Here is a 26,195-nt window from a genome sequence, read left to right on the forward strand (position 1 = left end):
TTTAATCAGTGTCAAATAAATAAAAACCTACAAAACAGAAAACACTATAAAATAATGCAACTTAACATGGAAACAGTGAAGTAATAGTAAAAGTAATCATAATACAGTATTCATATTGGATCAGGTAATAAAATATGCAGGTATTGCGTATTGTGCAACATAATACAGTGCAAGTATTCTTCTTGTCTGTGTTCTTATGGCATGATATTTTCTTCTTTATTAAAATATGTTTTGTTTGGGACTGCTGTAAATAATATCCTCCTCGCTGGATGGATTACCCAACAATATAAAAATAAATACTGGTGGAAAATTGGAAATTCCATTATTTTCCCTTATTAATTATCTTAAACCAGTGTTTTCCAACCAGGAGAACACAAGCTCTGACCGGCGGGTTAAAGTGAAATTAAGTAGCAATTTTGGACTTGAATTTTAAAAAAGTGAAAAGTTGATGAACATTTTTACGTTTTTAAGAATGTTTTCGAGGATTTTGAGCAAAAAATGTCAAAATATACTAAACACAGAGACAAAGTTAGGTGGGGAAAGAAAGGTTTGGAACCCCTGTATAAGTCTGGTCACTATTTGCATCTCCCCAAGTTCTGATGGACGTGAGTGACAGGCTGATTAACCTATCGGGGACAGACATGGTCCGTTTGTATCAAAACAAATAAGGCTGCCCGCAAGGAAGAAATAAAGGAAAAAATATCACAGAGACATGATTTGAATCAGCGAGGCACAAAACACTTTGAGTTTAATTTTGTTTAAGATGACAAATTAGTTCCTTTGTTTCACGTGTTACGGAAATAAACGCATCTGATTGCACAACGGAGGGAGCGTGACCAGACTCACTCTTCATCAGGTATTGGAGTAAGTAAGTAAGTATGTGTATTCTGAATGCCTGGCAACGTTGTACCAGCATCAATACCACTAACTGCTAATGTAGGACCACCACTGATACAGCTATTACAACTTTAACAATATTAGTACTAAAATACTTCAATTCACTGTTAATACAATCAGTTAAACAACTCCAAAAATGTATATAAAGTCATTTTCATAAATTTACTCCAGGGATGTCAAGATATAAAATGGTAGTAATAAGATTATTTTGAGAAAACCATCATGATTTAACATTAATTCACAATTATTACTGAGACTGTGACTAAACAACAGTGAAATCTTTAATTGACTTTTGTTCCCGGGGTCTAACTTGTTATTATTCCTCCAGTTTAGTTGTAGCCGCACGCACCACGAGCGAGCGGCACCGCTTCTCCTCCGCTGCACCGGCGTTTCCGTGTCCGATCACCGGCTCCACCACGAGCGGCACGCACCGCCACGAGCTGCACGCGGCTCCGCTTCTCCTCCGCTGCACCGGCGTTTCCACGCCCAAACACCGGTTCCGCGCTCCCGCACCCGCCGCCCCGGAGGTCTGTACCTGGGCGAAGGTTTGGCCCCAGCCCGCCACAGGAGCAGACACAGAGAGCGGGGCACCGGCTCCACCCGGAGAAAAGCAGCCCCATACAACCAAGGTACAGCCCCGTTTCTCTGCTTTCCCCCGCTCCACAGACGGGGGCGATCTGGTCACAAAACTGGACTCAAATGCGTCTTGATTGGGCTAGAGCAACGCCGGCGTCTGGTATGTGGACTGCCGCTTCTGTCCCAACGTCTTTGTTTTGTTAGTCGTTTCCATTGTTTTGTTTTGTTCCCGCGTCTCTGTGTTGTCTTCTGTCTACATCCCTGTTCCTTAACTTCATCGGACATTACTGCACCGTCCATCGCTCATCTCCTCCCTCACTCCTGGACTATCTACTGCCCTAGCCGCCAGCTAACAGCTGGCTTAACACCTGCTGAGGTCCGTCATGGTATCGCGGGGCCTCCCTGCCGTGCAGACAAGGTATGGGGCAACCAACGCCACTCACTCCACCAGCTTCAACACCCGGTCCACTGCTGCTTTTTCACAACTCTCTGCCCACCAGCTTCTAGTTAACCAGCCTCTAGCCACCGCCAACATACTAACTGGATTACTCTCATCTGCTGCTACGTTCCATCTCCTCCTCGGACTATCACTCCCGCGCCTCCAGGCCACCGCTCCACCAACTTCTCGCCTACTCACCTACACCGCTGCTGACCTTCACCTCCTCAACCATAACCACCGTCTCCCAGCTGCTGCTGCCTCTGCAGCTAGCTCAGCTGGGATCCTTCGCCGGCCCCGCTACATCCACCGGGGCTCTGGTCTCTCCCATAACCAACACTCCAACGATGGCTCACCTATCCCCTCACTCTGGACTAGTTTTCGCCCCCCCGTCACCCCCACCTGCCGCACTGCCAACCTCAGCAAACTCCGCCCCCCCACCCCTGCGCCCCCATCCATCTCCGCGCACCCATCCATCTCCCTTGCACTGCTCAACTGCCGCTCCCTCTCCAACAAATCACCTGTTATATCTGAACTGCTACTGGACAATAACATTGATCTGCTTCTCCTCTGTGAAACATGGCAACAGCCCCTGGAATTCTATGCTCTCAACCAAGCCACTCCCTCCAACTACACTTACACTGCCAAACCCCGCCTCTCCGGGCGTGGGGGAGGTCTTGCTGTTATTCATAAAAAATCTACATCCATCACTGAACTGAACCTCAACCTTCCATCCATCTCATCATTTGAATACCTCGCCTTCTCCCTCCCCAACTCTATCACCGCTATCCTGATCTATCGTCCCCCAAAGCCCCACCCCTCTTTCCTCACTGAATTGTCTGAACTCCTTACCATCGCATCCTCTCTGTCTGCCCGCCTCCTACTCACTGGTGACTTCAACATCCACATTGACTGCCCCAACGCCCCACTGACATCCGACTTCCTCTCTCTCCTGGACTGCTTCCATCTCACCCAACACATTGACTTCCCCACCCATACCAAAGGCCACACTCTGGATTTAGTCTGTTCCTCTCTCCTACCCATATCTAAGCCCCACCCCCTCCCCTTCCCACTCTCTGATCATCTCTGCATCCTTTTCTCCGCCCCCCTACCCTCGCCCCACAACCCCAAAAAACGCACCATCACCTACCGCAATATCAAGTCAGTCAACCCCCTCACGCTCTCCCAGCTCATATCCTCTGCTTTCCCCCCTGACTCCCCCCCCTCTTCCCCCGACGACTATGCTGTCATGCTCAACACCACCCTCTCCGACTCCCTTGACTCCCTAGCCCCCTGGAAAACCTCCTCCGTCTCATACATCAACCCCTGGTACACCCCTGAACTCCGCACCATGAAGCAGACTGGCCGCCAACTCGAACGACTCCTCAAAAGAACCCGCCTCACCGTCCACGCCGAAGCTTTCAAATTACACATCTCCTCCTACCGTGACGCTCTCCAAGCCGCCAAATCTGCCCACCTCTCCACCCTCATAAACAGCTCCCACCGGAGCCCTCGCACCCTGTTCTCCACCGTCAACAAGCTGCTCCAGCCACCGGACATCACTCCACCCTCCTCCCCTGACCTCTGCAACTCTTTCCTCTTTGCCTTCAATGACAAAATTTCCAAAATCAACAGCTCCATGACTGCCGTCTCCATTAACTCCATCACCACCCCCACCCCTGCCCCCCCCCCCCCCCCCCCCCCTCTCCCTGACCACCCACCCTTCCCTCCCCTCACCACCTTCTCCTCTGTTAACTCCTCTCATATCATAGACCTCATCACCGCTTCCAAAACCACCACCTGCTCTCTGGACCCCCTCCCAACAACTCTAACCAAGGCCTGCCTCCCTGCTCTCATCCCCCATCTCACCACCCTCTTCAACCAGGCTTTATCCCTCGGCCATGTTCCTTCCATCTACAAACTGGCCTCCATCACCCCCATCCTCAAAAAAACCACCCTAGACTCCGCCAACCTCTCCAACTACCGCCCCATCTCCAACCTGCCATTCCTCTCAAAAACGCTGGAACGCATCGTCGCCGCCCAACTTCACACCCACCTCCAGTCAAACAACCTCTATGAACCCCTCCAATCTGGCTTCCGCCCACTTCACAGCACTGAAACAGCCCTGGTCAAAGTACTCAACGATCTCCTCACCTCTGCAGACTCCGGGGCCCTCAACATCCTGTTACTACTAGACCTCAGCGCAGCCTTTGACACTATAAACCATTCCATCCTCCCACAAAGGCTGCGCCAACTGGGTGTTGAGGGCTCTGCACTTGACTGGCTCACATCCTACCTCACCAACAGGCAAGAGTTCATTTCCCTCTCCGGTCACTCATCCACCCTCTCCCCAGTAACGCAGGGGCCCCCCAGGGCTCAGTCCTCGGCCCCCTCCTCTTCATCTGCTACATCTTCCCCCTTGGTCACATCCTCCGCCAACTCAACCTGGACTTTCACTGCTACGCTGACGACACCCAGATATACCTCACCACCAAATCCACCCAAAACCCTCCCCTCAGCCACATCCAAACCTGCATCTCTACAATAAAATCATGGCTCACTCTCAACTTCCTCAAACTGAACAATGACAAAACAGAGCTCCTCCTCATTGGCACCAAATCCACTCTCAATAAAACTGGTCCCTTTTCACTCAGCATCGACACCTCGACCATCACCCCCTCTACCCTGGTACGCAATCTCGGTGTCATCATGGACCCCACCCTCTCCTTCACTCCCCATGTCAGCCACATCGTCAAGACCTCATACTTCCACCTCCGCCGCATCGCCAAAATCCGACACTCCCTCACCCTCCCCGCTGCTGAATCCCTCATCCATGCCTTCATCTCCTCCCGCCTTGACTACTGCAACTCCCTCCTCACTGGCATCTCCTCCCATTCCCTCCACAGACTCCAAATGGTCCAAAACTCCGCTGCCCGCCTCCTCACCCACACCCGGTCCCGTGATCACATCACTCCCGTTCTCCGCTCTCTCCACTGGCTCCCCATCAAGCAGCGCATAAACTTTAAAATACTCCTCCTCACCTTCAAAGCTCTTCACCACCTTGCCCCCCCCTACCTGTCTGACCTCCTCATCCCCCACCGCCCCTCCCGAGCTCTCTCTGATCCTCCTCCTCTCTCACCCTGACTGCACCAACATCCCGACTCAAAACTTTTGGCGACAGAGCATTCTCCCGAACAGCACCCCGACTCTGGAACTCCCTCCCCCAACTTGTCCGCCACTCTCCCTCACTCACAACATTCAAATCCCGCCTAAAAACATACCTCTTCACCCAAGCCTATGACCTCCCCTACCCCTAGCCTCCTCTACCCCATTGCCCACTCTTCTACCCCCTGTTACATCCCCATCTTTTTCTCTCTACTTCTTCTGTCTTGTTCATTTTATCTGTATATTAATGTGTATTGTACGTGTTGTCCCCCCCTGTCTGTAAATACCCCCCCTTTTTTATTATGTTCAGCGTCTTTGGGTCACTGAAAAGCGCTATATAAATAAAAGTTATTATTATTATTATTATTATTATTAGTTTTTGACCAGCTTACGGAAGTGAACTTTCTGAAACACAAAATAAAGATAAATATGCAATTTTTGGGACTATATATTTAAGTAGGTTTAATCAAGTAACTAAAAAGGCTTATTTTGTCATTTTTCTGTTATTTTTTGGTGACATCCTTATCATTTTAATTTCCATAAATACATTATATTTGCCATTGGGATCTCAACAGCAGGGAGGATAACGAGGCGATTTACACACATACATCGCACTCACAAAAGATGTCCTTTCACCAATAAGAGACTAACAGTATCCATCCTGACAGAGCTCTGACAGTGACTTCCCAGCATGCTTCACTTCATCTGCACTCCGACTGCGTTCTCCTTTATTTATTCATTCATTTCCACGTGGCCAAGTGCTGTCAGTGTGATGAATGGGAGCTGGAACCGGCCAATTGTTTTCACCAGACGGGACAAGTCTCACAGTCTCAACTTAAGCTCTGGTCAGAAAGGAATCTCCCAATGTAGAGATTGTACCTTTAGTAATGGACTGTAACATTTATGATCATTTGGAGATGTTTTTATGGATTTTGGCCCCCGAATAAAATCACACCAAGGGCTTGTCAAGGCATCATAGTGGAAAAGTAGCATATGACTCTCTACAATATTGCTGTAATATCGTACTGTGAAAGGAATATCGCTGTAATATCGTACTGTGAAAGGAATATCGCTGTAATATCGTACTGTGAAAGGAATATTGCTGTAATATCGTACTGTGAAAGGAATATTGCTGTAATATCATACTGTGAAAGAGAAAGGAATATCGCTGTAATATCATGTTGTGAAAGGAATATCGCTGTAATATCGAACTGTGAAAGGAATATCGCTGTAATATTGCTGTAATATCGAACTGTGAAAGGAATATCGCTGTAATATCATGCTGTGAAAGGAATATCGCTGTAATATCGAACTGTGAAAGGAATATCACTGTAATATCGAACTGTGAAAGGAATATCGCTGTAATATCGAACTGTGAAAGGAATATTGCTGTAATATCGTACTGTGAAAGGAATATCACTGTAATATCGAACTGTGAAAGGAATATCGCTGTAATATCGAACTGTGAAAGGAATATTGCTGTAATATCGAACTGTGAAAGGAATATTGCTGTAATATCGTACTGTGAAAGGAATATCGCTGTAATATTGTACTGTGAAAGGAATATCGCTGTAATATCGAACTGTGAAAGGAATATCGCTGTAATATCGTACTGTAAAAATCATGATAATATCACATATCACATCTTTACTCTCACCTGGAGTCAAGGCCAGGTTTTCCTATTAATCACATTGTACTTTTCCACAGAATAACTACAAGGTTAATTCACAAATGTTGAACCTGATCATTTCTATGACTAACTCAACCCTATAACCCCCAATATTGCAAAAACAAAGTAACAAAAACCTGCATTTTAACATAATTGCAGTTGCCTCCCTCTTGAATATGTCTTGCCTTTAGAATGTTGTGATATCAGACACGTGTGAAACAAAACAGACACATTTAATATGGAAGAATTGTAAGTTATACCAAAGCAAACTGCCAGATTTTCTACATTTTACTAACCGTGACGTTGCAGAGGAGACAGTGATGCTAATCTATGTGACTGCTGAGGTGATAAGGGCACAGTGTTCAGAGCCCGACTTCAAATCTATCTGAAGGGCTTTGAATGCAGCGCTCAAAGTTGTTTCACTCTGAATTCATACTCTGAGAATAGCCGGTCACTTCCACGCCCTCACAGATGACTGTACAAGTTAAAGATAATGGCTCGGCTCATAATAGAATCACTAACCATAAAATGACTTCAGCCGTAACCTTGTGTTTGCAGCTCACTTCAGAAAACACTTATGGCATATTCAGCTCTAATTTTATGTGACGAGGACTGTTTGAAAGAAATAAAGTAAATATGCCAAGAGCCAAGGTTGTGTTATGTATTCTGCTGGACTTCTTGTGTTAGTGATTAATTTGTCAATTTGAGCATATTTTTTTAATTATAGGGTTCAAAAGCAAATTGAAATGATACAACGCAGAATTGTGGTCAAGCAAAAGGAGCCCTTTGTGACCAACGCATGTTTTCCCAATTCTGAAACAGAAATAGAGTAATAATTATTTTTGCACATGAAAGTGTACATGATTATCTTTAAAAAGTACACACTCATGACCTTCTCTTCTATTTCGTGTTGACAACATTTCCTGCAAAAAATTTGAAAGACATCAAATCCATTGTTAAACCATTATTTATGCATTTAATAATGCAGTATGAAGGATACATCATCATATAAACAGATTGTTATAGTTTTGAATGGACACGCTGATCAAATCACAAAAGTTTATGATTTGGAACCTCTACAATTTAAATTTTCAAACCCATATATGAGTTTTGGTATTAAATAATTTTATGATAAAAACATTAATTTTGTTTTTAAATTAATGTTAACTTCATGGTTTGAAAACACATGTCTGAAATATTAAGTCATTTATATATTTCTTAGGGTTAGAGAACTGGAATTTCAGCCATGGGGGAAAAATAAGTAAGAAATGTAATGTTTTTGTAGTGATTCATTCGTCACATATTGCTGTAAAGTGTGAGAGCTGTACGTAAGTGTAAAATATAACTTAATAGTCCTAAACATTTAATTACAGGATACAAAAATGTGAAATATTGCTTAGGAGTTCCAGTTATGGCAGGTCACAGTGTCTTAGTAAAAATTCTTATATTGCTCAACAAAACTTTACTTTTACGAACCCAAACTTTAACTCCAGCTAAAAAACGTTATATGTAAAAAATATACAGTATATTGTTTGTGGTTTGCTGTTGGAATTGTGTTTTTAAGATAAGATGTTCCCAACCCAATCTCTGGCTTTATGTAGCTTTAGATGAATGTGTCATTCTCAGAAAAATGCACCACAGCTGAGCAAGCACAAGAAAAATATACCTTTTTATACTTAGAAACTCTCCTTTTCTCCTTAATTCCCAATTGAATTATTGATGTGAATGAATAAAAATAAAGACAAGCCATGAACAAAAGTAATTTTCTATTGTGATATGTATTTATTCAAACACTACAGTTTATACTGTCAACAGTTGCCGCCGGGAGTCTGTGCCATACATCGTGTGGAGTTTCTCATTTTTCTCTGATAATGAAACTGAATAAATTAGCATGCTTTGTAAGCCTGCCCCTGTGTGCCTCCGTGGTAAACCCTGTGGAGACGAGGAAATGGGAGAAACTGTCAGTCTGAACCTGCAGAGATGCCAGTGCTGGAAGTCATCTTGTGAGTTCTACCTCAGAGGAAGACGCCCGAGAAAGACTTTGCACACTGTGGACTCCATTGTCTAAAATTACAAATCTGAAGCTCGTTTGCATAACTGAGATTCATCCTTTGTATTATAAATACACCACAGGAAGTGTGTGTGTCATGCAGTATTCATATCACTAAAGTGTCAGGCCTCAAAGTCCTCACTCCGACCTGATCGACCTTTTCAGCACATTATCATTCTTGAGTCTACCACACTGTCACTACTTAAAACAACATTTTTGTGTAAATTAATCTCATATTATTCTTTTGCTCTAAGAAGGCGTCAATGTAACATGAATATTGAAATGAAAATGAGAGAATAATTCTACATGATTCATCAGATTTTTTTAAGTTTTAACCTTGAAAATGCTGGTTTGAATTGATTTAGTTCAAAATGTAAAATTCACCATGAAGAATTTCAAGCCCTAAAAATGAAACAGTTTAGATTCAGAAGGTAAAGTGTTTGCAATGAAAAATTATTCACTAACTCGGATCGGTTAAAACTAAAACCTTGATCTGCTAAATTCACTGTAAATTTTACACCCTGAATTTGGACTGTTGAATTTGAGGGCAAATTTTTCAGTTTGAATTTCTAAACTGAGGGGAAAAAACAATGACAATTTAAAATGGGTTTATACAGGGTTAAAACATTCAAAGTCATAATTTTGCTGCAGCATTTAGTTATCGGTTATAGTAGTCCTCTGAACACAGTTTTTGAGAACAGGACGTTTCGACTTTCATCCAAAAGTCATTCTCAGTTTGTGGATCAAGTCTGACAACTCTGATATTTATCCTACTCTTAGTAAGCCCTGATAATAGTCCGCCATGTTTATCTATTTGTTTGCATTATTTTAAGTTTAAGATGAATACAGCTGAATATTTTTCACTGGAACACTCCTGGATGCCACACATTTTTTTCTTTCAACATTTCTGTTTGAATACCTCACTTGTAACGCACTTCACTCTTTACTCAGTGGTGGTAATCGACTTCTGTGGCCAGCGCTCGCTCACTAACACGCCACAGACACCACAGGTTAAGTGTGTTAGCGGAGACATATTATATCATTGGTTTTCTCATATTTGTATTTTGATTGATTCCTGCATTCCCAAGTGAAATATGTAGAGTTGAAATATGTCACGTAGCCACTTTTCAAAAATAAAAACTAATCTGCTGGTTGTCACTATGAAGAGGCGGAGCTTATCAGTTTTGCAGTTTTGAACAGGAAGTCAAGGATTTGTTTCTATTATCAAGCCGATTTGGTTAAATATTGCAGTTTACAATGAACGCAATCTATATTTATGATCTATTTACATCACATACAGTATATAGTTCAATACTAAGCTCCTGAAAAAGCACAATATGTCGCCTTAAATATAGTATAGATAGATTCTATAGTATAGAAACAACATCTTTAGCCGAGGTTTCTTTCATGATTCACACAATATTGTCAAGGGCACTTACAGCATGTAGAGCCTCTTTACAACACACAGGCCCGAGAAAGACATAGCAACCTAAAAACCTAGCTTCCTTAAGTAGGCTTGGAGAAATTAATGGCGCCGTCATTACTTCAGAGAAGGCCATTTCACTGCCTGCAATACCGATGCTGTTTCCACTGAAGAGAAATAACCTACAAAAATGTGAAGTAGATCATCACAACGCACCAGTATTATTGTAACATGTCTGCCACTTCAACTAATCTACTGCAGGGCTATTTCTACAGTATCTTCATGGGAAGGGGAAACTGCAAACCCAGAGGACACATTTTGCTGATCATTCAACATACTTCAGTGAAAACATATTGAATTTAAAGTTTGAATAGCAGCAGTGGAAGAAGTACTCATTTTGTTGATACAAGAGTGACAAATCTACTTGAGTAAAAGTATTAAGTGCATGGTCAAAATTTAATTTGAGTAAAAAGTCACTCAGAACTATTGAAACATCAAATTGTGAACTTGATAAAGAGGGCCTGGTTATTGGTGATCAGAAACTTATATAACTTAATGTTGTTTGCTCAAAGCCAGGACAGAAAAATGTAGACAAGGTGTCATCTTAAACGTGCTAAAAAGCAAACCCCTCTGGTCATAAAATCAAAAAAATACTTTTACTTTAAAACTGTAGTGACGTAGAAAGTACAGACACCTGCTCTCAAACGTGACTGCAATAACAACTACTACTGTCTTATTGAATATCAGTGCTATTGCCTCCCACTGGATTTGTTTCATTGTACTTTTATATTATTTTGACAGTTCAGGTTGTCAGGTACGGAAGTTGAATTCATGTTGTTTCTGTTGCCATTTTAACTGGTCCACTGCTTGAGAGAGAATGTTTGGGCAAAGGTGCAAAGAGTGGAGGAGGCAGGGAGCGCCGGCTGCACTCCGCAGATACACAAGTCGAATGCTTTTATGCTTGGACTTGTCAAAATGGCCTCGTCAGCCTGCTATCTCCTGGGACACACTCTGCAGTACAGAAGGATTAGAGCTGGTTATGAAACATTTTCACTGCCATATGTGTGAAAATGCTGCTGTGTTAACTTTCACTACAATATAGACTAAGGATTCTCATGGCTTTTTAGGCATTTTAGGCCATTAAATTCAGTCGGAAAAAACCTTAGCATTTTTATGAGTGGGGTATATTAACTTAAACTTATCTAATGTAACTTTTTGGCAGCAAGTGAACATTTATGCTTTTAAGGACAAACATAATGCAGATATAAAGGTTTCTGAGCTTTTAACCATGTTCTAACATCATTCACTCAAAAATCAAAAACATGCCTGGAGTAGCACTTAGCTTCATTCACACTATTTTGATGAATCCTGCCCAGAAAGTCTTCTCTCCTCCAACCGTCAAAAATGAAACACTTTGTTCTGAATCTCCTTAATAACTCATGTTTTCTCCATGAATCAGAGAATCTTTTGTGTTGTTTTTTGAGTCCATAAATCATTGCCGGACTCGTTTTGTGCATTTTTGCCGTCAAATGATGACTATTGCAACTGAGGAACCAGGAACCAGCTGCATTAGCAATGAAAGACCATTTTAAGTTGTGTAATTCCCTCTGTAGCCAGTAGATGGAGTCAAAACTCTGTTACTCAGGTATCTCCAGAGGTGTGGCAAAATGATAAAAACAATTTGAAAAACATTTATTTTTTGTTCTAAAAAATGAAAAATGAAAGGTAAAGGTAAAGGTAAAAGTTCTCAAGAGCATGTTTAATATCAATAAAAATAATGCATAATATATCCCCTTTAAAGCTCTGGTTCCCAAATCATTTTTGTCTTGAGTACAGAAAGACACTTTACCCGCCACTGATCACTTGGTCTCACACTCACAAGTGATTTGTTTTCTAGGCAAATAAATATTTTTAGTAGTATATGGTCAATTATCGCCATCTTGTTCTTTTTGATTGATAATGATCCATAATCTTGCAAAAGAAATTCACCTTATTTTACAAAAATGGTAAGTCATTGCAAAACGCTGCTTTTGAAAACCAGTAAAAGCTGCAAAACAAAGTTGGAATTTACATGCCAGCTGCACAATTTGCGACATTAACAATCCCTTTGGCCCACGTGTGATGTATTGCCCGGTGGAGGAGCCCATTAGTTACAGCCTTATCAGTGAGGCTGCCGTTAAGGAGACTGAATTAGCCATTAGACACTCCTGAAAATAAGTGGAAAGCAAACACTGATTAGCCATCGGCCAACCTCAGCTAACTAGATGCATCAGTGTTCACCAACCTGGAGACATGCTTAAATTCAGAGTGCTATCAACTTATCCACCTCCAATGCTTACATTTAAAAAATACTAGCTTTTAGCTTTACATACAACAGCTTTTTAATGACATTTTTCCTCATAAGCCAGTCATAGTGTCTTCTTGCTGTCAAAATTTTTGAAAAAGTTCTATTTTAAAAACACATTTTAACATACCCACACTGTAAATGGTACCTTTAACCTATTAAAAACATATTTTACCATCTCTGAAACAAAAAAAAATTTAACCCAAGAAACCTTTTGTGGTGGGGTGGTATATTTTGAACTAAAATGGCCACAATTTACTATATTGTCACTGAACTTACTTAGTTTATACCTTTAGAATTTATATTTGTACGTAAAAATGATATAATTAGTTTATTCCAAAGAAAAATGTGTGATGGAGTGGGTACTATTCAATTGAAGTTACAGTGTGATTTCAAGAGACAGTATTTGTTATAAATCCCTTTAATGTTAACGTGACAGGGTGGTAAATTAAAATTGCGGACACAGAAATATTTTGTTCCAAATGTTTTTGGAACAAAAACAATTGAACTAATTGTCAATGCATGTATGTGCATTATGAATTCAATTGTATGACATTCAAACAAAACCCCCAAAAATCTTAAAAGTTGTTTTACTCTTTAATGATTACAAATGCAGTTATAGATTTAGAACACCACAAATAAAAACCTCTGATTCTGATTAGTCTGTCCTTACCAGATATTTGAATAGATCCATGGACCTTACCAGTTAAGTCTTTGTCTGTCTTGTCTTTATGATTCTTTTGTTTAACTGTACATTTGGCGACAGAGCATTCTCCCGAACAGCACTCCGACTCTGGAACTCCCTCCCCCAACCTGTCCGCCACTCTCCCTCACTCACAACATTCAAATCCCGCCTAAAAACATACCTCTTCACCCAAGCCTATGACCTCCCCTACCCCTAGCCTCCTCTACCCCATTGCCTACACTTCTACCCCCTGTTACATCCCCATCTTTTTCTCTCTACTTCTTCTGTCTTGTTCATTTTATCTGTATATTAATGTGTATTGTACGTGTTGTCCCCCCCTGTCTGTAAATACACCCCCTTTTTTATTATGTTCAGCGTCTTTGGGTCACTGAAAAGCGCTATATAAATAAAAGTTATTATTATTATTATTGTATCATTTTAACTGTTGCTGTCCATGGTGCTGATTCTTGTCTTGAAAGTTGTGGGAACACTGCCATCTAGCGGCAAATAAATGAACACACAACGTTTCCAAATTGGAACTGAAACCACAGCTTTTGTGCCTACCCGGGACACAAACACAGACGCACCGCTAATGCTACTTTGGGCATTTTGAGGACATCCGTGCACTAATGTCGTTTATGTGAGTATTTTGTTATTACATAGCATGTCATGATGGTTAGTCTTTTTTTTTTACACGCATCATGTAATCGCATCATGACAGTGTTGGCTCCCGCGTGTTGACATGGCTTCACTTCGCATCTTTTTGAAAATGGTCCTAAATAAAATGTGCTGGAATGCGTTTCAATTAATATTTTTGTAATAAACAAAAACACAGACCAACCCTGCGTTAGTTTGACTGGTCGATGCATTCATAATACATGGTTTACAATGTGAATATCAAAACACTGCACGCAACTATTAGGATGCTTCAAATCAGTGAAGTAACAATCCATGTTTGTTTTTTTAATATGTGCTTTTACCACAGTCTTTTATAACATAAATGGACTGACAAAGATGGTGCTGCAAGATCTTCCCAGAGAGGCCCTCCTGAGGCCCCTGACTCGAAATGAAGTCCTGCAAATGTTGTTTAGACTGACGATCTTTGGAGCTGCTACTTACTACAGCATCAAATGGGTGTTGGAGGCTATGGATCCAACCTCTAAGCAAAAAAGTCAAGCCAAGAAGCGGGTATGGATATGTCTATAACAATATATTTGTCAAGTTATGCATAGATACTAAAGTGATAATAATACTTTACAGGCCGAGCAGCTGATGAAAAGGATTGGCGTTGAGGGAGTCAGCCTAACAGAGTACGAGATGAACATTGCAACTCACCTTGTTGATCCTAAAACTATAAAGGTAAAAGTGTGAAACTCAAATGTCATCTTTCCTGTGAGCTTTACTTCATTTATATTTGTTTTTCCAGGTGACCTGGAGAGACATTGCTGGTCTTGATGAAATAGTACATGAACTGCAAGACACGGTTATCTTTCCTTTTCAGAAAAGACATCTGCTGACGGGATCCAAACTTTTCCAACCCCCTAAAGGTTTCAAATATGCTCATGCTTTTTTATATTATTTCAAGTTAATAGTTAACTATTTGAGTTTTAAATGTTTTTGCAGGTGTTTTGTTGTTTGGTCCTCCTGGGTGTGGGAAGACTATGATAGCAAAGGCCACAGCCCGAGCCTCTGGATGTAATTTTATAAACCTCCAGGCGTCCACTCTGACCGACATGTGGTATGGAGAGTCCCAGAAGCTGACCAATGCTGTTTTCTCACTGGCTGTCAAAATCCAGCCCTGCATCATCTTTATTGATGAAATTGGTGAGTAGATGCAACAGGAAATCCATCTCACCTGATTACATTTTCCATTTGAACATAATGCATAAATTCGGTGCATTAGTAGTGATATGTCAGCTATTTTTCACAGCAAAACTGCAACTTAGTTCAGTAAGATTACTATCAGCATATGCTTTATTCTGCTTCCCCATAAAATAAGAGGTGGACAATATTGACTAATATGATTTTTTCCATTTTAATTATCTCAATAAACAATTAAATCTGACTGAAAACATCTTAGTTGATGCTCAGGTGTCACACAAAACATGAATGGACCATAAAATCAACCACAATATTTGATATTATTTGTAAATTAAAAATTTGATGCATGCCTTTTTTGATAACTTTTGCTACTATTATTATTAATTGTTGTATGTTGCACCTTAATGCCAAAGCAAGTTCCTAGTTTGTGAATTCTGTTCACTAACAATGGCATAAACCCCTTTCTGATTTCTGATTCTGAAAAGGGCAGAGAAATCACTTTATACCGTTGTTTGTGAGACTACACAAGAGTTGAAATGTCCTTTATGTTGTTAGAAAAACAATGGTCTGCACAGTCGCAGCAACAACAGAGAATCTTTCAGTTTCCATTTTACACTGTAAGGTTAATCTGAGCAAAACAATAGGTCCACAGAGAGAGGGAAAAAAATGGCAAAAAAACACATTTTGTCTTCCTATAAAGAAATATTGTCAGGTGAAAGGACTTTAAGCCATAAGATGAATATGACAAGTTGGCTGAGCTTTAACAAATAATAAGGTTATTTCAGTCTCTTTTCAAATCTTTTCTGTACATTTTAGAGTCGTTTTTAAGGAATCGATCCAGTCTTGACCATGAAGCTACAGCTATGATGAAAGCCCAATTTATGAGTCTCTGGGATGGACTAGATACATCCACAACAACTCAGGTCAGTCCAAACAAAACCATACTTTCATTATTCAAAGTTGTATTTTAGTAGTATTTGGTAGTTCGGTAGAGGTGTTAAAACAATCACAGTTCAAGTCTTGGTTACCCAACTTTATTCTTGTAAATTAGAATTGTATTTATTTTTGCCCGAGAGAGTATTCTTTAAAAACACTGTCTGCATCTAATAATAAAATATTTGAAAAAGCTATTCGAAAGCTGCTAACACGCCCGGAATTCCATGCATGTGGACTTTAACAATGTTCCAAAGGGTTTATGACAGATTTATAATACTTTCTCCATTTGAGGATCAGGTACTCCAGTTTTAACTATTCATTTTACACATGTTGTAAAATCATTCATCTTTTGACCAGGTTATGGTAATGGGAGCAACAAACAGGCCCCAAGACCTCGATCCAGCCATTCTTCGCAGGATGCCGACCACGTTTCATGTGGGACTGCCAGTAAGTTTTGACACAGTTGCAAGAAGTAGTTTTATTTGAGACAATACTTCTTTTCTGTTTTTACTCAAAAGTTTATCAAAATCATGTTATTGTTTTCAGAATACAAAACAAAGACAAGAAATCCTCCGCTTGGTTTTAGCAGGTGAAAATGTAAGATTATTCTCTTTTTTATTCATGTTTTTATTGACAGTAGAAAAACACCAGTTAAACGATTTATTATAATTTTGTTTAATTTTTGGGGGCAATTGACATTATACATTACATTGTAGATTAGCATTACACTACTCCAATTATATTTCTGACTGTTGAGTTCACACATTTAAAACATTCCTTCCATTTAATTCACTCCTTAATTGTCAATGTGTCCTATCTTTTATATTGTCTGTGACTGTGCACAACTGCGTGCACATGCTTTTTATGTGGTTAAGTGTGATATCCACACAACTGTGAGTGGGTGCCTGTTTGAGTCAAGAGTTCTCACATGTGTGCGCCTGTTTATGGTTCACATTTGAACACGGTGATTCTCTACAGTCATCAACTGCATAATTCGAAAAATGCTAAGCCATCTCTAAATTACAAATTGTTAATGAATCATATACCTTTGCCTTTGTGCTTTATTGTTAAATATATCTTAACACTAAACATTGTACATTTGATTGGCAACCACAAAATTCTAAAAAACACTTTGCGCTGGTTGAAGCTGCTTGAAAGTGCTAATGTCCTGTCTTTATTATAGTTGAGCAATGCGATAAACCTGAAAGAAATAGCAGAGAAGACGGAGGGGTATTCGGGCAGTGATCTGCGGGAGCTGTGCCGAGACGCCGCAATGTATCGTGTGCGAGACTTTGTCCGAAAGGAGCAGATGAGACAGATTGCACAGCAGCTTCTGGACGACGAGGAGGAGGAAGAGAAGTATGACTCACACACGAGAAATAACACCCTCAGAGTTCTCTGTTGTTCATGTTTCAACCCTTTGATATAGTGTGCTGGAACGCGCTGGAACATGAAACCTGTGTCCAATGTAAGAACAGTATGTTGATATAGATGTGGATTTGTATTATTTTATTTTTCAACAATTGAGTATTGGTGGATCTTTTTCAGAGTCAGTCTATCAGGTATAACATTATAACCACCGACATGCAAATGAACAACACAACATATAAAATAATCTGTGGGGGATATTTTAGAACAAGAACACATATTGGAACTGATGCTGGAAGAATGTATTTATTGCACATAGATGTGCAGAAGTTAAGCAGTTTGATAAAACATGCTCTGTTTTTTGTCATGTGATGACACTACCACTACCGTGGACAATAAGTTTTAGTTATACTCTCCATAGTCTTTCTATGAAGTTTTCTTGTTATTATAGCTATTTTTCAGTTTTTGTTAGATTTAGTTTGACTACTCGAGCTGTGATTAAGCTGAAAGGGATTCTAAATATCCGTATAAAGTGTCAGCTGTTGCCAAGTGACTGTTGAAACCTCTCTTGAAGCAAGCCATTGTTACATACAAAGCAAAAAGTATTTTTAACTTGCACCAATCCAAGCGGTGAATGCACAGCATTATTATGGCTGTAATCATAAAGTTTCTTGTTTGTCTTGGTGTACTGGACTGACCTTTTATGTCTGCTCTTTCAGGCCTGTAAATGAAGAGCGTTTGAGGCCAGTAACTCAACTCGATCTCCTCTTTGGATTGGACAAAATGAAGGAATCCAAACTCGCTACAGGCATCATGTCACCTTGTGCTATGGATGTGCCACTCGACTGATCACAAGTCACAAGTCATGTTTCTTTATGTTTTACACAAAGCTACATCGTGTCGGCCACTCAGAGAAGTGGTGTTAAGCCATCTCTAGTCAAGTGTTTAGATACAAATGCATGTGAATGAATGAGCAACACTCCCCAGTGTTACCCCTGTGTGAGAACCACAGTCTCCGGTTTCAACTGTAACAGGACATCACACAAGTGTTTATGTTTTCATTGTAGCATCCGACACTACAATGAAACAAATAACTTTTGTTATTTTTCATAACAAAAGTAATAAGTGTGTTATTTTAGATGTTGTGTGGTATTGTGTCACAGAGAATTGTACTGTGTCAGGAAATATTTCTTACATCTTCTTATGTTTGATTTAATAATATTTTTTTATTTAACTTTTTAGTATTTTAAATTTGCAGAACAGTGCCAGCATCAACGCACAGGGCTATTTGTGCAATTTTATACTTTTTTTTCATGAGGAGGAGTTGGGGAAACTCTCATTTGAAGGACTGTCAAGTTGTCAGTCTGAAGTTATGTGGCACATTTTTTCTTTGTTATAATGAAAAGGCTTTATTGTTTGCCATATAACGCAACAGGACCATCAGCGTTCAGTTCAGTGTTTTATATACAGAGACGTCTGAACCCTTCGGACCTCATGGGGGTGCTGTAACTGCACTGCTCTGAGCTGGGCAGGTGTTCTGCCTCAGAAATGTGAGCTCTCATTTGGCTTTACAACATTAACACAGGAAATGAATTTAAGAGGCTGCATGTGAGACTGTGCCGGCCTTATTGGTTTATTTGGTAATTTTCCCACATCTGTGTCTCTTCATTAGACGACCTCAGGTGACAGGGAACGGTCGATCAGGCCGTTGCTAAGAAAACAAATAACTGTCGGAGCGCTCATGTCGCCTCAGACTCTGATCCTTTCTGAGAACAAGGTGGTTCTGTGGAATTAGAAATGTGTCATGTTTCTGTAACTATATAGATTAAATAAGATCAAACACTGCTGCATGAGACACGTGCGAGTTTAATAAAACACAAACCTCCAAATATTCAGTTTGGGAGTAATAACATGATTTTAAATATACTTAAAGCCTCAACAAGGTTTCTACTACAAACCTTGAAACACATGCATTGTTACGTCATAGACCGGGCTTGCCCCTTCACAGAGCTGACTCATAACGTGGTCTGGAGGGCAATTCAAATGCTTGTCTCCATGGAGATGTACTTGCTGTGCCTGCTCTGTTCCATGGAGATTGCTCCAAAGTGTGTCTAGTATAATGTGGTATAACAAAGATTGTAGCAGATCGTGGTGATGTGCTGTTTAGTGTGGACAGATGGAGCGCTGATATTTACAGTTCACTCTGTAATGAGGCAAAGTCTGGAGTGTTTTTCCCCATCATTTAAAATGAGGAAGCTTGTATGATCTTTGCAGCATTGATTACTGATTCATAAAGATGGCTTATTCATGAACTCAGAGCCATTTGCACACATACGTACCAGTAAATCACCAGGAGTCAGGAGCACATTTACACAGATAAATTATGAACTCATTGTATTACTTTTGATCCATTAAATGTTCTTCAGCTTTTGCATATCTTGGCTTTAGCGTTTCACATTTTACAGCGCAGATATAATGTATTGAAAAACAAGTGGGTCCGCTCTGATTTTTCAACATATTGAACACTACAGTTACTCCCTTTAGTTCAAGCAAGACAAACATTTGCTGCCTTCTTGAAAGTTGAGATGTACGTCAATGGATATAATATGAGTCGAGTGAAGATTACATACTTAGTTACTACAGAGGGAGGTTGACAAAATGAAATATGCAGGTTTAACAAGCTCAAAATGTCAGTTCAGCATAATATTGGACCTCTAAATAAACAGAATTCCTGCATGCTTTCCACCCATTTTCTTCATCTAATCTGGAGTCAGGTCGCCTTTTATGTAATCTATCATTATCTTTATTGTGTACATAATTATGAAAACTGCGATAAAATCTCGTCGTGCAAACAATAATTTATAAATAACAAAAGCAAAGCAATTTATAACATTCTTCGTGTTAAACTAAATATAAGAAAACTGGAACACAGCCCTAATGGCACGCACACCGCAGCTGAATAAGTGCAGACAGTTCAGGGTCGATGAGAGCCCTGGATGACACTCTCTGCCACACAGCTGATGTCTAAAACTTCCTGTGGAGCACACCCTTTTGTGGCTCTCCCAGTCCGAGCAGAGCAGTGCCGCAGCTCTAATGGCTCATGTGGTGGGTGACAGGCTCCTAAAAGCCTCGCTGCCACCCATAGTGATCGAAAAGGCTGTACCTCTCAGTGGGATACCCTCGCTTGGGGTTTAGAGTCATCTTGGGTAACTCACACAAAGCAGACATTTGTGTGGAAAGTCAAATAGGTTTCAGAGAGTTCAGGGAAGAAGATTTGAAAAGGACAGAGTGGATTTGTCCTTCACAGAGTTCTTCAATTCATGTCGGTGTAATCCTTCATTTGTCCAGGAGTGTTCCAGGAGGGTTTTTCTGCAATCAATTCATGAACGGGAAAATAAAAGATTACACATTTCATGGCATGGCTTGTGCTCTATCTATTCTTTACATCTTTTTTTGCTTCGATTAATTATCAAAATAGACATGATTGTAGGTGGAAAGTCACCTGCATAATTCCATAGAAACTTAAAACATACTCTAAAAGCATCTGCCATTGAGATTGATGCGTTGAATGCCGTACTGTGGAATATTATAGCCAAAGGAACAACATTTCTATGGAAACAGTCCCTGATCTAGGCTAAATATGTGTCAGTCAGGATGCATATTTTAAACAGCAATAAACATTTTATTTTAAAATTATATTATTTAAAATATACCTGAGAAAATGGCTTTTTAACAATCAAACATGTTAATGTGAACATTTTTAATCAGTAATGTATTATGTTATCTCTACCATAGAGATTAGATGTGTTTTCTTCTTGTACATAGTCTGTAAAGCTTTGTATTGTATTTATCTAATTTTGATGCTTTTAGGCTGTGTAGGCTATTTCTGATAGATTTACAGAAATGTTTATGAATGTTTATGTGCGTTGTCCCTGTTAAATAAACTAATTAAAAAACGTGTCTGGCTAAAATGTTACATACTGGGTCTTTAACTAACTGCAACTACACTAAGTGTCGAAGAGTAAAAATGAGGGCAAAGAGAAATAAAACATAAAATATTTTCTGAAACATACAAGTTTATAATTTGCCCTCAAGTAAGACTTTTTTTGTTATAATAAATGATCCAAACCACCTCCGTCTGGCCCCTCAGACTTCCCCTTCTTGTATTAGTCCAGCTCAATCATAAATTCATTTTTCATGCTTGTGTGTTCAAATGTAAACTCCAATGCCAGTTACTTGTAATGATCTTTATTCTGTGTTGAGCTGGCAGAGGGCTGCGTGGTGCAGACAGACAATCCCAGCATTCAGTCTGTCTGCCCACATTCAGTCTGCGAGGACCAGAGCCGCCCCGACTGACTCATCCTGCTCAAGCCAATCCAACAACTCCAGTTTCTGCCCACAAATATGCACTAAAGACAATTCACCGGGTCTTACATTTGTCTTTTAAATAGACTTGAGTGCCTTCTCAAATATGCAAATGTATTCCAATTATGTGTCACTATTTGTGAAGAGCTTTTAGTGCGTTTGAGTTTTAACTTTTTCAAACATGAATGGGAAAAGCCATAGCAATTATGTGATTATCATTATAGTTGTTTACGATAATCACTAGGCTTTACATCAAAATGAGAATTGTCACTTGCGTTTTTTAAATAAAAGTTGAGCTTATACGTTCATCAAATAAATTGACTAAACCATTTTATCTATTTTATTTATCTATTTTCACTGTATGATATTACACAGTTTCACATTAATAGAGGAGACTATGGTCTTTCCCCCATTCTTTCCATTGCAGTTATTATTTAGAAACGGGGGCAATTGGCAAAAGCTAATTCAACCTTAGCTAATAGGTTAATTATTTTACCAGGAAGGTCTTTGAGATACAATCTTTGTGTTCTCGTTTCTAATTGGATAAAAAAAAACTGGTTGTCAAACGTTAATTCTCTGTTTCTTGAAAAGTGAAAGTGATGGGAGTAAAAATGTATCATTGACTGTGTCTGAAAGAATGATGAAAAGGATTGTAAAACCATGAGATTGTAATTATGGTTTGACGACTGGCAAACACAATTCTGTCACTACTATTCTGCTATTTTTAGAGCTGTTTAAATCCAGCTTATGCCAAAAATAGACTGTACATCCCAAACTACTATAAACATTTTCATAATTTAACACTTTTCTCTGACTAGTTGTGTACTCCCTATGGTATTCTGGTTTCTTCTCTGGCAGTATCACACTTCCCTGCGCCAAGAGGGCTAATCAGAAGGTCTGTGCGCATCATGGGAAGGTGTTTAATCCGGGGTCACGACTCACATTTTAAGAATACTGCTGTGAAAGTGCTGAACTTGGAGCAGTCCAATCGATTGTGGGGCAAGGGGAGTTGCTGTTGTTGTTGTTGTTGTTGGTGTTGTGTTACTTTTAATGGCAGTTGGCGGCCAATTGTAGTAGCCATCCACTGTAGTTGTACATCTTCAAAGTATGTGTTTCACGCTGTACCGTAAAATAAACATTTTAAAAAGGAGATTGAAAGTGAGAGGGAAAGAGAGAGAAAGAGAGAAAGTCAAGGTAAGTGAGGCAGGAAATGGAATCGGAAAAGTAGTTGACATTCTGAGCAAGTAGCACTTTAGGAGGAGTTGTAGATGTTGTCTTTTCATTCCATTTTTGTAGGAATTGAGACCTTGTGGAGTGTGTCTGAAGACTGCAGGTAAATTCTGTGTCAAAAGCCTTGTTAGAAAAGAAAAAGGATGTGATTTATTACCTGTAGTTTGACATTTTTAGTTTATTAGATATTTGTTACAGGCGAAAGGACACAACCTATTCATGTGTTTCATCCTCCTGTTTATGATTGCCTTTTTAAAAACTTTTCACCATTCAAAAGATAGATTAAGTAAAACAACAAGCCCTTTAGATATTTCTTACTAATTAATAGGTATTAATTGAATAGATATAACATTTTCTTACATTATGAATAGCTTGATAGATTTATGTCGATCTTTCATGTCTAAACATTTTGGATTTCTACCCAAAACCTTTGTAACTTTTTGGTATTTCCATCCCTTGCTCGTTTTGCAGATGTCAAAACGTCCTTAATTACAAATGCCCTAGACTGATCCTGCAGGCCTGAAATAAACACATTCCCGTGTTGACCGTTCGGCATGTCAAAAGGCGAGTGAATGCTGCATTAGTACTAAATGAGAAGACAAAAGCGTGACATGTGGTGAAGAGAGCGGAGATGGGATAATGATGGCTAATTAATCATGCGCCTAGGTCATGTGACAGAGCAGCACCCACACAGCAGCAGCAGCAGCAGCAGCAGCAGCAGCAGCAGCACTGAGTCACTTTCAGCTCAAACTTCCACTTGGGAGGAGGCTGAATAAAGTGTGACATTCCGTTCACAGCCGGACGTCTTTTATTAGCCTCTGTCAGAGATGCAAGTACCAAAAACGCAAATGTTTCCAAGTTCAAACCCTAATCAATTAGATTAGCAGGATCTGTGCATAGATCTCTTCATCATGCACAAGTGAGCTGAGAGTGGACTTGGTGTTGAGGCCACTTTGTAAAGGTCCCTGATAAGACATTAAATAGCTTCATCTGGTCTCAGAGCATTTTAGTGGCTTATATACAGTATGTGTAGCACAGCAAGTTGTGACTGCAGTTGAACTCAGATTATGCTTTATTCTGTATTTAAACAGAATTAAAAAAACAACAACAACTTTGGGATAACTTTGCATTTATATCTTAACATGGAAAATAACATATTATGTGTGAAAAACATGTTATTGGGCATGTTCAAATAACATGTTGGTAGAACCATACTTAGCAATGTGTTGCTAAAAGATGTAGTTTAAGTGCTGTAATCTCATCCTGGTGAAGGTGTATAAACTAGAAATGTGCAGGGGACTTCCAGGGGAATAAAGAGGTATCATGATACCAAAATATCTTGGTATGTCTTAAAAGCATTAACATTTTCACAAAACGTATCATTAGGCATTATCAATCTTGCATATATTTTATGGGAAATATTTGTGTGATGTGATGGTCACTGAATCTTCTCCCTCGATGGAATCCTCCTCCAGTTCCTCCAGATCCCAGGTCTCCAAAGAGATCTGCTCAATGTGTCCTCCTATGGCGCATGTCAACACCTCCCCATGAGCCACCCAGAGGGCATTTGGTACAGAGACTATGAAGGTCAACCTACAACAGGAAATGCATTCTTACTGTATGAATGTGAATTGTTTTTCCCCATATGTCCAAAGATATGCTTCTTACGGAAAGGTGTTGAGAGGATTGGTGATTTATTTGAGGGGGACATGTCCACTTGCCATTTGGGCGTCCTAAGCAGAAATGCTAAGTGGTGCCCCAATAACCCCCAACATGAATGAGTAATAATGTGTATGGGTTTGATATCTGTAAAACAAATGTAAGATGTCTACGTCAGATTTTTTAGAAATATATACATCATCTTGCACCCTGCAGTTATGTGCTGGATTTGAATTGATAAAGAACTCATAGGTATACTGTAGGCTTCTTATTGCAAAAGAACCAGTGCAGCTGCTGCACAAATAGCCCACTGTAATTGTCTGTGCTCTTAAATGAAGTTTCTTAAATGTCTCTCATTTTAATGTGTACACCTTTTCATGATTGTGTGCTACAAGGTTAAATAAAGGTTAATAGATGATTGGAGGGGTGACGTAGGTGGGGGGATTAGAGGTGTGCTCTTCGCAGTGGCTCTTACCCCGCAGTTGCAAGGTCTTTCATTTTGATTATTATAACAGTGTGTTTACGTCACATTTTTCCTGGTGTTCCAGTGGTCTCCCATCCAAGTGCTAACCAGGCCATGTCCTGCTGAGCCTCCGAGGGCTGACATGATCAGGCACTGGCAAGTAGGTTTTTGAATCTTGTTCTGTTGCAAGTGCCCTTTCAGAGCACGCCTGTGTTCAGAGTAACATGTACTAGACTGTTGACATGACTCATTCTGAAAATGTGAAAGGAGCTCACTTCTGCACTGAATATGTGGAAGGTGAAGATGACCGAAAATGTTTCATCTAAGAGGATGTTGGGGAGGGTGAAGGACAAAGTGTTAACTGGGCTGTAGGAGAGTTTTTGTTTGTCCTTGTACACAACTGTTTGAATGTACTGTTTATCTTTATATTTATTGCTTATCATTTTTTTTTTTTTTTTTTTCCAGTTTTAAGTGGTTAAGGCACAGCAGCCGTGAGTTCGAATCCCCACGCCAATTTGCTGATCCTTCTCTCTCACCCCCCATATCCCACTATCCTTTCCTGTCTAATAAAGTTTACGAGCAACAAAATCTTGAAAAAAAACAACCTCATCGTTCGTTAACTCATTCAATGAACTTATTACTATGTTTTATTAATTCTGTATTTGCCTGCACCTGAGGCTTGAATGCTCAGAAAATCCTATTTTGCCCTTCCCCCTATCGCCGCCCACATCCCTGTTTTTAGATGTGATTATTTTTCAAATGAAGACTCCCCTGACACATGTAGGGTTCTCAGAATCAAAATCAGAATCAGAATCAGAAAAGGTGTATTGCCATTGTCAGTGAACAAAATTCACTATTCACAAAATTATTCAATCACATCAAGTAGCCATTTTTCAAAAATAAAAATTGGTTTTCCCATTTTCACTGTTGAAACGTAATGTTGAGTCCTCTATGAGTGCAATTTCTTTCTTTTGTCTTCTTGTTCTTTGAGTTCTTGGACTGCTGGTGGCTTGACATTTCAATTCAATGAAGTGCTTTAGAAGAGCTGACAGGTCGACAGTGACTGAGTCCACACCTTCACCATGAGAGCAGCACCACTGACACACAC

General features: G+C 40.0%; 1 protein-coding gene and 1 long non-coding RNA gene across 2 annotated transcripts in view; one reads left to right on the plus strand and one right to left on the minus strand.

Annotated features, from left to right (window-relative positions):
- Positions 1-26,195, minus strand: part of LOC140347244 (uncharacterized) — a 292,223-nt gene that overhangs the window by 142,432 nt on the left and 123,596 nt on the right. The gene's annotated exons all lie outside the window — the stretch shown is intronic.
- On the plus strand, positions 13,818-18,350 carry atad1a (ATPase family AAA domain containing 1a). Its single transcript, XM_072433755.1, has 10 exons — positions 13,818-13,885; positions 14,231-14,433; positions 14,506-14,604; positions 14,672-14,792; positions 14,869-15,069; positions 15,883-15,989; positions 16,360-16,449; positions 16,549-16,599; positions 17,186-17,361; positions 18,090-18,350. Exons 2-10 carry the CDS (start codon positions 14,260-14,262, stop codon positions 18,217-18,219), a joined length of 1,149 nt encoding a protein of 382 aa, XP_072289856.1. The 5' UTR covers positions 13,818-13,885; positions 14,231-14,259; the 3' UTR covers positions 18,220-18,350.

The sequence above is a fragment of the Eucyclogobius newberryi genome, unplaced genomic scaffold (assembly GCF_026437365.1).
Source record: "Eucyclogobius newberryi isolate DKJ021-1_F unplaced genomic scaffold, fEucNew1.0.hap1 SCAF_6, whole genome shotgun sequence".
Lineage (NCBI taxonomy): Eukaryota > Metazoa > Chordata > Actinopteri > Gobiiformes > Gobiidae > Eucyclogobius > Eucyclogobius newberryi.

What these genes read in the sequence shown, in the direction of transcription:
- atad1a (XM_072433755.1), top strand. Translation starts at nt 14,260, where the DNA reads ATGGTGCTGCAAGATCTTCCCAGAGAGGCCCTCCTGAGGCCCCTGACT. An exon ending in AAAGTCAAGCCAAGAAGCGG is followed by an intron (nt 14,434 to 14,505) that starts GTATGGATATGT and finishes AATACTTTACAG; the next exon opens with GCCGAGCAGCTGATGAAAAG. An exon ending in GACGAGGAGGAGGAAGAGAA is followed by an intron (nt 17,362 to 18,089) that starts GTATGACTCACA and finishes CTGCTCTTTCAG; the next exon opens with GCCTGTAAATGAAGAGCGTT.